This window comes from Aythya fuligula, chromosome 1 (assembly GCF_009819795.1).
Source record: "Aythya fuligula isolate bAytFul2 chromosome 1, bAytFul2.pri, whole genome shotgun sequence".
NCBI classification, from domain to species: domain Eukaryota; kingdom Metazoa; phylum Chordata; class Aves; order Anseriformes; family Anatidae; genus Aythya; species Aythya fuligula.
In genome coordinates this window covers 74,547,282-74,559,869 of record NC_045559.1, presented here as the reverse complement: position 1 = coordinate 74,559,869, position 12,588 = coordinate 74,547,282, and the positions used below count along the sequence as shown (strand labels likewise).

The window sequence follows — 12,588 nt, the reverse complement described above, 5'->3', positions numbered from 1 at the left end:
GTTAGTATCGATCCCTTGTTTGAGTCATCTATGAAAATAAAAGTGAAGAAAATCATTTGGAATCTATGAGGCATTTGTCAGAATTCAGTAAGACCTTGTAACAATAAATAGAGTGCAGGAAGCATTGCTGTGCAAGGGTGAACATGGAAAAATAGAAATCTTCTTTATAAGCAGCTCCATTTGATCTCCGTACTTCGACAAATAGTATCATCTAAACTTTGAAAACAGATTTTTATTTGGCCACTATTTGCAAGTTGTCAAGGTAAGCAGAAAAAAATTACTATTTTTATTCTGATATCATATCAGATTAGAAGGCAGAGGAATCTTATTTCTGCCTGTAAACAGTTTGTGAAAGTCCAAGGAGAGGACAAATATAGAATAGCAAACATGATGTCATTCAACACAGCCACACTTCTGACCACAATATTGCTTTTCAGATAGCACAAGTAGTAGAGCTTAGCACAGAATTATCTCCATGAAGTGAGTCATAAGAAACACTAAAAGAAAATGAGGCCAATACAGGTGTTTTTTAAGGGAAACAAAGAAACAAAGCAAACCATAAAATATATAACTAAGTGACATAAACTTTGAGTGCTTGGAAATATTTTTATGTTAGGTGTTTAAGCACTTGATAGCTTATAAGAAGCTAATTTGATGGACACTCAGAAGCGACACCATTTATAGCTAGGTCTAAAAAGCCTCAGAGGTGGGTTAAAAACATATCCACAAGCTGCACAACAGGAAAATTCCTTTATCCACTTTGTGTCCCTCTTACATGAAACTGAGAGCAACACACAAAATACAGTGGGACTTTCCTGCTCTCACCAAGGCTGTATTTTTAAAGGATCTAACTATTGATTATTACCACCAGTGTTCTTTGATTTTATTATTTTTTTTACTCTACGGCAGGGCTGTTCCGTGGAGCATTTCAGTGAGCTCCTGACAGATAATCCTCCAGAGTAATTCAGAGTTCATTTGGCAGATAAATGGTCAGCTTCTCAGAGAGATAGCTCAGGAATGACAGCTACTACCTCTTTATGTGAATTCTCAGAAGATTCAACAGCACAAGGTATTTTCAACTAATGCCAGCTGAAGATAAACGGTAACTTAGCCAAATGCCAAATAGTCATGATGAGATCTCCACAGAAAGCCTTTTCAAAATAAATGTCCAGGTAAACATACTATTTAGGATTCAAAAGAGAGACACAGATTAGGTTAGGAAAGTACTGCTCACCAAATCCTGTTTTAAAGCAGCTTATTACAGGCTTTTTTTTTAATGATGTGTTTTCCCAGACCCCAATTAGAGCAGAGTAATTAAATGGCCATTAAGGAAGCACTTAGGACAAATTATAATTTTTCTTGGGAAGCCTAGAAGGAATTCTAAAAGCATTTTGTCTGGGGAGATGTGGAGCAGAAACACAGAGTTTAGAGAAGAGCATACAGGGAGAAACACACAACTGTCTGTAAGGGCAGAGTTAGCCAGTCTCTCCACAAGCACAGCCTGAATGCTGCCCTTTGATAGTGCTGGCCAGTTTTTTGTGTGTGTGTGATTGTGTTTGACCTTTTCCTCAAAAGCTCCCCTAACCTGGAAATATTTCACCTGTGAATGGAAACTGGCAATTCAGAAATGCTGCTGGGAACATGCTCCTTCACCAGCCAAACCAGGCTTCATGCTTGAGCTGTTTCTTGCAGTAAATGCTCAGTCTACCCTCTTGGTAAGATGCTTCATGGACATTCATGTTATGGTGTAATACAACAGATGAAATCTAGCCGCACTGCCTGGCATATGAAGGCAGACAAGGCTGCCTAACTACCACACTGTACAGTGCCAAGGACAACACCCTTCAGGACTACATGTTTCAGAATTTTGATGTTTGTTTATTTTTCTAGGAGGTTTATTATTATTATTATTATTATTATTCCAGAAAAAGGAGCTACTTCAGAGGACAGAATTTGGTTTAGTGGAAAAATACACCTCTTTCTAAAATAATGTTGACAACATTTGGTTGACCTGTTCAGGTAGCTGTATTCTACCTCACTTTTCAGAATGTACACATTCCCAGTGTAACTTTGGCTGCCTTCCCAATACAAGGGCACAGTGCAGAGTCATCAGGCATCTGGATTTTCAGTAAGGAGTTCCTTGGCACCGTCAGAAATTGTTCAATTTACAATTTACAACTTCTCATCCAACAGAAACCAACAGAAAACAAACAGGTGATGGAAGTCTAGGAAGGGAAGATGGGAGAGGATAGGATTTGCAAAGGCACTGTGCTACACTTTGATTGCCAAACATGTACATGTAACTCATCAATCACTGATTTTAAAGTGCACCAGGGATGAAAGAAAACAATTAAATAACAGAGCAAAAGAATGGATCTTAAGACATCTGCAACATTTTCCTAGTAGGAGCATAAAGAAAAACAGACACAGTTTTACAAAAGGGGGTTGATGAAAACAACTTAGTTTCAATAAAAAGGCACGCTCTGTCTAATGATTCCTTCACAACTGTTCTGAAAAGCTCTTGAGATTTCTGTAGGCTTCCTGTCTTTCTTCTAGGCAAATTATTTAACTTTTCTGTCTCCTATACCAATAATCTACAGCACATGGCCTAATAGTTCCTATTTCAAAGGGGGTTTAGAGTCCTGTGGTAGTTTTTGTATTTTGTAATTAGAGGATGTTTTCAACATCCTCTAATTAATCAGTGATTAGAAGAGCAAATAACAAGCAGTTAACTTCCAAAGCAGATAGAACAAGGAATGCAAATCATAAGAACTGTTCACATCACTGCTTCCCATCTTGGTATTTCTAGCATTCCAAAACAAATGTCAATTTAAATAACCAATTGTCATTACACAAAATACTGAAATGCCAACATTGATCATGTAAACTCTGTCAAAATAGTGTTTGAGTATGGAGGCTCTTAGATCTAGCTTGTCTAGTACTTTGCAGTTTGATATGGATTGAAGAGAGCAGCTATTATATTTTCTTTAGCCCATGTTACCTGTAGGGAGAAAACCTGCCAACTCTGCTAAATCACCAGCATAACACAATGCTCACAGTACTGGATACTATTAGATTACATTGCATGTTCTGTGATTTAATCAGCTATGAACACACAAAAGAACTTTTAAAGGAGGTGCTCCACACCAAAGAGGGACAAAAGTGATGTAGGTTTCACTCTCAGGTGAATGTTTTATGTTTGGTACAAAAGAAGAAAGATATTATTAACTTATCAGCATAAGTCAGACAGCCTCTTGAAATGCATAATCATCCTATACATTATGCATAAAAGCAGGTAGACTGATTCATTGCACAAGCTCAATGCTCTTACCAGCGGTGAACATAGTTCAGAGAATAATGAACTCCAACAGCACATGATGCCTTGCTCCCTGTTATAGTCAATGCCTTTTTTCTGCATTTTTTGTCTCCTCGGAGATGCAAGGAGCTGAACTCTTATGGGGTTATCATCCTGTTGACCTGTGCATGACTGGCAGGTTTGCTTTGCAGTCCCAGCACTTGACCCATTCCACTGAAAATAACACAGGTCTTCCAATATATTGATGGGATTTGGATAGTTTGACTACAATACAGTTTAAACAGGAGAGGAGTTAGCTAAATAAGAAGAAAACTAAAAGAGAGAGGATACTGAAAAGAAATGGCATTAGCGAACGAGGAAATTCAGGAGACAGAGAAGTATAGGTTTTGCATTGTGCTAACTCTCCCACACCTTTCATTTCTTCTTTGATTTAGTCTCCTCCACTTCATTCCCACTTGACTATCTGTCTGTCTTCCTCCTCCTCCTGCTGTTTAGCTGATACATCCTTGTCTCCCATCTCCTTTTGTGGCTCTTAAAACTATCTCTTGGTGCTACCACAGCATTTCTGCTGTGAAAGCATTCACAGTGTGTGTGACTTTGTCTTTTGTTCTGTCCTCTGCCCTATGTCTACCTTGTTTACTTAGGCTGCAAATTTTCCAAGTTTGTTCAAGCTCTAGCATGATCTGGTCCCTTTCTTGACTGGTGCTCAAGAACAAATAAATAAATAAATAAACCAAAGTACCATCAAGAACAGTAACAACAACAATTTCACTACCCAAAAGCTTCTAGGATGCAAACTTTAGCAAAGCATACAACTATCAGGCTTGAAAATATACAATGTTATTAAATGCAAGCATCTTCCTTCTTATTTCCATAAACTCCTAAATTATTTCAGGATAGCTCAGAGCAACCTCAAACATAATTACACGGAACTGAATAATTAATTGAACTCATTAAATCCATAGTATACATACTATACACAGTAGGGTACACAGCTACTGAACAGCTATTTAGCATTTATAACTTAAATTCCTACTGGTTTATAGCCAAAAACACATTGTGGTATCAGCCTCTAGAGAGTTCCTACTGCATTACACTTCTGAGATTTGTCATGAATAGCAAAAAAGAGAAACAGTGCCTACAATATGGTCTGTGGGTGATTTCTCCACATAGTGAAAAAGAAGTAAGAGAGATACTGAGAGGTCCATAGTCACTACAGTAGGTATGAAAGATGCTAAGCATCTCTACACAGCATTCAGGATGGGACAGGAATTCATCATTGTATCCCTAATGGCACGAGAGAGACATATCATGAGAAATTCAAAGTGTGGCGTATTTAAAACAGAGTCCACTTGTGCACATTTGTGAATGCAAGCTTCTTCCAGTACATCCTGGCTTAATATTCTTCCCAGATCTTTCTCACCTGATGTTTCAGTCAACTGAATGCTAGAGGCCTTTAAAAAACATGCCAGCTCTTTTATTTAGTATAACCTACTATATCCAGAGCAGACAGTATGAACAGAATATTGTTTCTCTTCCAATGCTATTGAATGATTGAGTGTGAAAGCCCCCATATTTTCTCTCTTTATTTTTTTTTTTTTCTCTTTTTAATGTACTGTTCCTAGTGTGTTTTCCCATTCATGCGTATAGCTTTCCCATCTTGTCAGCACTGCCAGTCAGTCAGGAGCTGAGCTACAGAGTGTTTACTGTACTTGCTGTCACACAGGTATGGAGAGATTTTTGATCTGACTTACAAATTCCCTGCTCCTCCTGGCAAGCTAGCTGCCTGTCATGCTGCTGCAGGGTGTTTCAAACAGCTGCTCTTTCCAATACACACTTTTTTACATCTCCAGCTTATTTCTTATACAATTCTTTTCTCCCTTTAGTTTCATCTCCTCCAAACCAAAAGGCATTGGCAAAGAAGCCATGCAGAAGCAACTACCACACTATTAAACTATTCCAGATTCTGGTTCACAGAGAAATTATCTACATGTCCTAGTTGAACATGACTGCCTAAATGATAAACTGTGCTGTTTTTATTACTGTTCAAGCACTATGTGCAACTTAGACATGTGACTTGTTGGTTACTTATCAGTTAATGTTTTCTAGAACATTAGGCTTTTTTTTTTTTTTTTTTAATGTATGTCTCTTTGATCATGGACACTTAAATTTGGAATCTACTACAGCACAGTTTCTGCAAAACACTAGAAAATTATAAAGTGCAGTATTTTTCTTTTAGATGGCAAGTGAGCTCTAAAACTAAGGTAGAGTATGTAGAGACTTCATCATTTTGTTGAGTACAAGTATGAAGTGGGTCTCAGTTTGTGCTTAGGTAACCAACAGGGGCCTGCAATAAACCATACTTGGCTCTACTTAACCCTGCAGCTTGGGATATACAGAAACACTACCACAATTTTGTATCCTATACCGTTTCCTCATGTATTTGTTTTTATCTGGACTGCTTTGAGGAACAGGGCTACAGCTGGTTTACTGGAGTGAATCTGTCCTGCAGTTCAGACACAGTTACAAGGACTTTAGACAATACAGTATTGCTTACACCTCATGTTTCTTACCTATAAAAGGAAGATTGCAGCCTCAGGTTTCAGATAGATTTAAAACGTTTATAAAGGAAGAGTGGCATGCCTTTGCTTCCAGTTCTATGACATTCTAAGCAGTCACCATTTAAGATGACATTTATTGAAGACCTTAAATGTGAAAAATTAAATTTAAAACAAACAAACACAACTTTAACAATTTTGATATTTTACTAAAAAAACCTGCTGTTGCACATTTATTTGGGTAAACTACATTTTCATATCTAATCCTAAGTTTTCACCTAATATTGTTTTTAATGATTTTATAATTATTGCTTACCCTTACAGCTGAACTTAAGACAGTTTTTACTTAAATCAATTTTATACCAGTGTAATTTTACTAGTCTTAATCCTGACAAATCACAGGTGCATGAGAGGTGCAAGATCAGGCCTAAGAGAGATTATTTTCAATTTATATCAGATGTTGTCACCTGTTGTAACTTGGCTGGAAGGAAAACAAAAACTCCTTCCATCCTAGAGCAATGGAGAAAGCAAAGGTGAGGTGTCCTTCACACTGACTGCTGAAGCAAATAAAAATTCCTGAAACCAAAGTACAGCAATTTCTGTGGATTATAGGCACTTTTAAAAGCTTACACACTTCTAACAGAGAACAACGAGATTTAAAATGCTTTGTTAAGCCTTTTTTCCTGGATACATTCTGTATCCTACATTCTGTGAAAGATAATTGATCAAAATGCAACGTATGAATGTATAAATGAACTAGATTCTATTATGCTTCAGTCATACTGAGTGCAGTCTTAGGAAAAAGCATCTAGAATCTCTGTATGTTTGTCCAGATAAAACTTTTGCTGTCTGAAATGTTTTATTATTATGTTATCTAAAAGCACGTAAACTGATTCCCTTAAAATATATTTAACATATTCCTCTACTTTCCAATCATATTAGGATTCCAATTTAAAAAGACAAATAGGATGATGTTCCAGTGGAAAGCCTGTACTCAGGATAGCTATTGCAAATATATTGGAAGCGATGGAATAATTTAACTGGTTACGTCACCATTGAAAGAGCTTTCACAGTTGAGATGAGAAACCCTGTGCTTCATGAATTCTTGAATGGTGCTGGCAATACTTAATTATTTAAAGTCACCCTTCCACATTAATCTAAACATGAATAGATTATTGTGCTTCTGTAGAAAAAGCACCTTTGTCCTCTAAAGCCTGTTGCAGAAATTCTGAGTCACAATAACCTTCTTGCCCTGAGTCCCACAAGGCATCAGCACCAGTGATGGGAATAAAGTCCAAAAACCCAGAAGCCTAGACTTCTTCTGTACTGGCTGGGGGTTGTGCTTCCTCCCAGGGAGTCCTAACACATTATTCTACTGCTATGAAATCCCACTGAACTAAGAAAATGCGTAAGAAATAACAATAAATCACGGAAAGTAGGAAAGAAAAAAATATGAACAAAGGTGGTTTTTTTTAGTCCTCAGACTAAAGTGAGGAAGTGAATAGTTTGATGCCAGGTTACAGGACTCCTATGCTGCTACTGCAAAATTTTCAAGGGTTTAAACCTATAAACAAGTTTACAAGGTACTATGTATCAGCACAAGCATGGTAAGTCATTTCATAAGAATACTTAGCCCATTACAAATGTAAGACAGTTTGACTTTGCATGATTTTCCTTCCTCTGAGACTAGATTGTTGCACTTGTGCAAAAAGAGATGCAGTTTCTGAGACTTGGTTTGTAGCACAGTAATTTGCTGGATTGTGGTAGCTTGACTTTAAACATCAAAATCCCTAACTCTTCTAAGAATGTAAGTCTAATAGAATAAGTAATTCTTCACTTAAAAAAACAAACAAACAAAAAAAAAACACAAAAAACAAACAAACAAACAAAAAAAACAGGCTTGAAAAATTACTTTGACAACCACATTAAAACAAACAAACAAACAAAACCTTTTCTGCTATTTGACCAGACCATCACAATCTCCATACCTCTACGGTCTGGTACTACTCCACCTCTTCTTGTCTCCATCTCAAACCTTGAGCTCTTTGTGTCGTACTTTCTCCCCCTTCCTCTTTGAGGAGGGGGAGGGAGAGAGCAGCTGTGGTAGAACTTGGCTGCCCACCTGAGTAAAACCACCATACTAGCTGTATAAAAATACTGGCAGTGAACAATTAGCATATATAAGACCATTAATATAACTATGTTCATTCAAGGCATGAAATTTTAAATGGCAAAAGTCTTCCTAGCCACAGAACTCATGAGATCATCTGGCTTGTGAGCAAACACCTGTTGTGCTTTAGGTGACTTGCTCTCTCTAGGTAGGACAGTAATAGCTTTCTTTACTGCTTTTGACTGAGATTTCTGGCTGGGGAGGCACTTTATCCCCAGGGCTCCTAAACACAACACCTTTAATAGTTGAGGGACATACTGTACCTTTCATCTCACACAGACTCAACTTCAGGGGCATTACAGGCATCTAGCTAAATTCTGTCTATTTTGGTGCTTTTAGGTCCAGTTCACATTTTTAACCAACTTTGATATTACTAGGAGCTTAAGGATGTGCCCAGAGGCTTTGCTAAACTGGAGCTTTTAGCTTATCAGCATTATTAACGAAAAACATGCTGTAACCCCCTCACCTGACTCAGTCATAACCACAGTGTATGATTCTCCACATTTATTAAACACATGTTCCCTCTGGAGCTGGAGATGATACAGTAACAGCTGTTTTATTCTGGTTTCTTTTCAATTCATAAGGAAACACAAATGCGTCTCCAGTGTAACTTACAGCTTTCACACTGACTTCTGTAATTAAGATAAACAACAAGTTCCCCATATCTTTCATAATCCACACTCCCTCCCATTCTCTCTCTCTCTCTGTTGTTGTGATCATTAATGTGAGTAAACTAGGCAAAGGGAAATTAAGTTTTATGCAAAAATAAATGAGGTAAGTTGTACTGGGCATAGTCTCCTCCCAAAAGATGTAGAGATTAAACATAAGAAATCAGCAGGCCTATAACAAAGATGGTGAAATAGAGCAAATACTGGGAAACCAGGGTATGCCCTGACTTTAATGTCAGCCTGGCCTCTGGTTGGTACAAAATTTATATTTCTCAGTAGATCATGAATCCTTCTTGTCCACGGAAAATAATGAGAACACTTCTAGACTGCAAGCAATATGCCATTTGGGACACAAGGATAATATTAAAAACCCCTACCATGATGGTAAAACACACCTGGCAAACCACTGAGACAAGCACAACACATTTCTCACACTGCAGCTGACAGTCATAAAGAGGACACCTTGTATCACAAGATACCTCTCCCTTGGCTGGTTAGTGCAAAAAGGGACACTTTTTTTCCTATGTTCAACCCCTGAGAAAATATCCACTGCCATTTCTCAAATCTGAAGCTAGCATATCACCTGAATGTGCTGATGAGCTCAAAGTACCAGCCTTGCTGAAGGCTGAGGAAGGCAAGCTGCCCCACAGCGAGGGCATTGCTTAGGCTTGGTACAGCCCCTTCCACTGTGAACTCATCCTGACTCCAAGTCATCCTAAGCACCTTGCAGTACTTCTCCCCAGGCATTTGAAAACAGGAGGAATAAAGTGGTAGCTAGCAAACTGAATGAAGAACCTTGTGATTGATTTAGATTAGCTGAGTCCTTGAAGAGACAAAGGGTTTGTGTGACTGCACATGCATTTTTCAGAGACAGAAAAGTAATCCCACTGTAATTAATGGATCTTACTATGCTCTAAATCAACAAGCTTGCAGAGTGTTTTGGTGATTCAGCACCTCTGTGTTTGGATTGCAGTTCTAGATGCGTGTTATGCCTTTGTCCACTTCAGCCTTGTTTACCAACATAGGTATAGACGTAATTGAGCACTAGGCACAATTCTAGCTGAATGGATTGGTGGAAGTATTTTGGTATTTTTGCATTCCCACAGTTTCTGTAGAGGCACTTACAAGTGAGACAGATGAAAGCAAGTAAACACAGATATTAAAAAAAAAAAAAAAAAAAAAAAAAAAGGGCCATTTACTTTCTCACCACACAATGTTTACTATTTGCAATTCAGTCACCTCTGACAACTGAAATAGATCATTCCATCTCATTTCCTTCCTCCAGCATACCCACCCAATGTATTTGTGTCAAGGATCATGACACTGCAGTTTAATGTCAGTTTTTATTGCAAATAGATACTTTATTTTTCAAAGTTCACAAAACATCTCTTCGTAATATACTTTGCAATCATTATCAGTCTATTTGGTGGTGTTTTTTTTCCAACTCTAAATAATGTGAAGGTATTGCTTCAAATTAAATGTCCATGTTTTATGTGACGTTCCTCATAAATAAGTTAAAAAATATATTACTCCCATGATTATTTAAGTGCATTCAGCAGTCAACATTCAAGTCCACTCCCCCAGTCCTTCCTACAAACTAGAAATCTTCTTTGCCACAAAAATTCACCTATTTCCCTCAATAAATCTATTCCTTACAAAAAACTTTTGCCCTTAGAGTCTCATTTTTTAAATTTATTTCATTAGTTTCCATCTCTGATAACTAAATTCTCTTTTATTACAACAGGGAATTGTTATAATGTGCAAATTGAAATAATGATTGTATGACAGCACTCTGCAAGTGGTTTTCATTAAGCTTCCAGCTACTATTCCTTGCCCTGTTGGATATCTTTGTGTCAGGGTTACTTTATGCTGGACAGAAATGCGAACAATTTATGTTGAAAAGGATAAATAACAACCTGTTAGATAACAACCTTTAAAATACACTGGCTGAGAGAGCTTAACTGTATGTCATTGTCAAAATCAAAATACTTCAATTGCTTAAAACTTAACAGTTATGCTAAAAAGTGGACCTGTGAATATATTCACATTTCTCAAAATCAGAATTCCTACTTGTCATTACAATTCTATGTAAACAGGCACACAGTGCCAGAAATACATTTACATTTTTGAAATGCTAGACTACAAAGATTTGCTTATTTGTAAACAGGACAGGGTGACTAAATTCATATTCTATGTTCAAGTAGGATTTTCTGGTTAATTTTAGTGACTTAAAATAGCTCAGAACCATTTGTGTGGCTTGCTAAAATTTACAGCATGCTTATATTGTTGATCACCAGACTCATCTTGCTACTTTGTCATTCTGTATTGCCTATAGGTAAATGAGTTTGCTAGCATATATTCCCATTGCTGCCAGGGTCACCAGAAGTCTGAATGAACACATAAAGAATCCACTTAATTGCAAAGATTTATAGCTATGCTGTTTTCTTTTCTCCCTTTCCACTCAAACTTGTCTTTCACGTCTGACATGTATAGAAAAGGGAGAGCTGCTTATTCTAATCAAAATCAGCAGCCACAAGGACCACAGTTCTGCAGGGATTCCTTATTTCTGCTGCTAATGCGCAGGCAACAGAGAAGCAGTTTTCTAATCCACCCCAGACACAGTACAGAACCAAAGAAAAATGATGTGTTGGTATAGTATCAGCCATCACGTCTGCAATGAAGCAATACATTACATGACTGGCAAAAAACAAACTAACAAACAAAAAAAACAACACAAACACAACAAACCAAAACCACAAAAACATAACTTCCAGAAGCAACAAGCTTTTCATTTTAAGCTGTTAATTTTGATTTAAGGTATCACCCTCTCTAAGGTAAAAGACACGTGAACTATTATGCAATAAACAGATTAGAAGTTTTTGAGTCTTTAAAGTCAGAAGCAGAAAGTTGCCATTTGAAAATCTCTTCTCTGCCTGTCCCAAAAGCCTGGTGTTTGAACCATGTATAATTTCTACTTCATATGGAAGCCTTTTCCTTTGCTTTATTTATGGTTGTGGTACAAGTTTGGGTAGCAGAGGAATTGACTGATTCCAACCAACCAGTGAAATGATTTTTTGTAACCCTCTCAAAGCACTTTCTGCTTGAACTGATTTCTAGAAACTTACCAATGGAGCGATGAATACAGGTGTGCTGGTTATCACTCAGAAAAAAGCCTTCTTTGCACTGACATTCGTAGCTGCCCATAGTATTTACACATATCTGCTGGCACCCTCCGTTGTTATCTTGACACTCATCAACATCTAGGAGAGAAGGAAAAGGAAATGCAAGGTAATATAAAGATTCAGAACACACATATGGAAGAGCAGGGAATCCATAAAAAGGCATACTGAAAATTAAGCTAATCAAAACTACCCAGACTCCATCACAGTTAATCTAAATTAATCCATCTAATTCTTTTTCCTGCATCCCAGGATTATAGTTAAAATAACAATAAATAAATAAATAAATAACAGATCAGAGGAGTCTCTGCAAAGTCTCCATGCATTTCAAGCTGCAAATTAATTTCCAATCTGCAATAAATGTTCTAAATGTTAATGTTCTAGAAAGGCTGCAACCCCATCTGCCAGGTGTGGTGTTGCACTCTGTCATTCCCACTCTGCTTGGAAAGACATACTTCAGGCATACAGAATTTCTAGCAGGGGTAGCAGGCAAACACAAAGGGCATTATTAGGTAAAAAGAGTCTTTACAGAGTTCTGGTCTTGAACAGAACAGCATGTTTCAATTACTGGAGTCATAACTCCCTACTTTGTCAGTTTGTTTACTGTTGGTTAATGAAAAGAAGGCTTCTTAAATCTAGATGTTCCATTTCTGTATTGTCATTTTAATAGGCATATATATAAAACCACAAAGGCAGC

At 37.3% G+C, this 12,588-nt stretch overlaps 1 protein-coding gene across 2 annotated transcripts in view; it reads right to left on the bottom strand.

Annotated features, from left to right (window-relative positions):
- Positions 1–12,588, bottom strand: part of SCUBE1 (signal peptide, CUB domain and EGF like domain containing 1) — a 213,261-nt gene that overhangs the window by 149,462 nt on the left and 51,211 nt on the right. For both annotated transcript variants that reach the window (XM_032204498.1, XM_032204508.1), the window contains exon 4: positions 11,838–11,972. In XM_032204498.1, the coding sequence (XP_032060389.1) occupies positions 11,838–11,972 (135 nt within the window). The remainder of the gene's footprint in view (positions 1–11,837; positions 11,973–12,588) is intronic.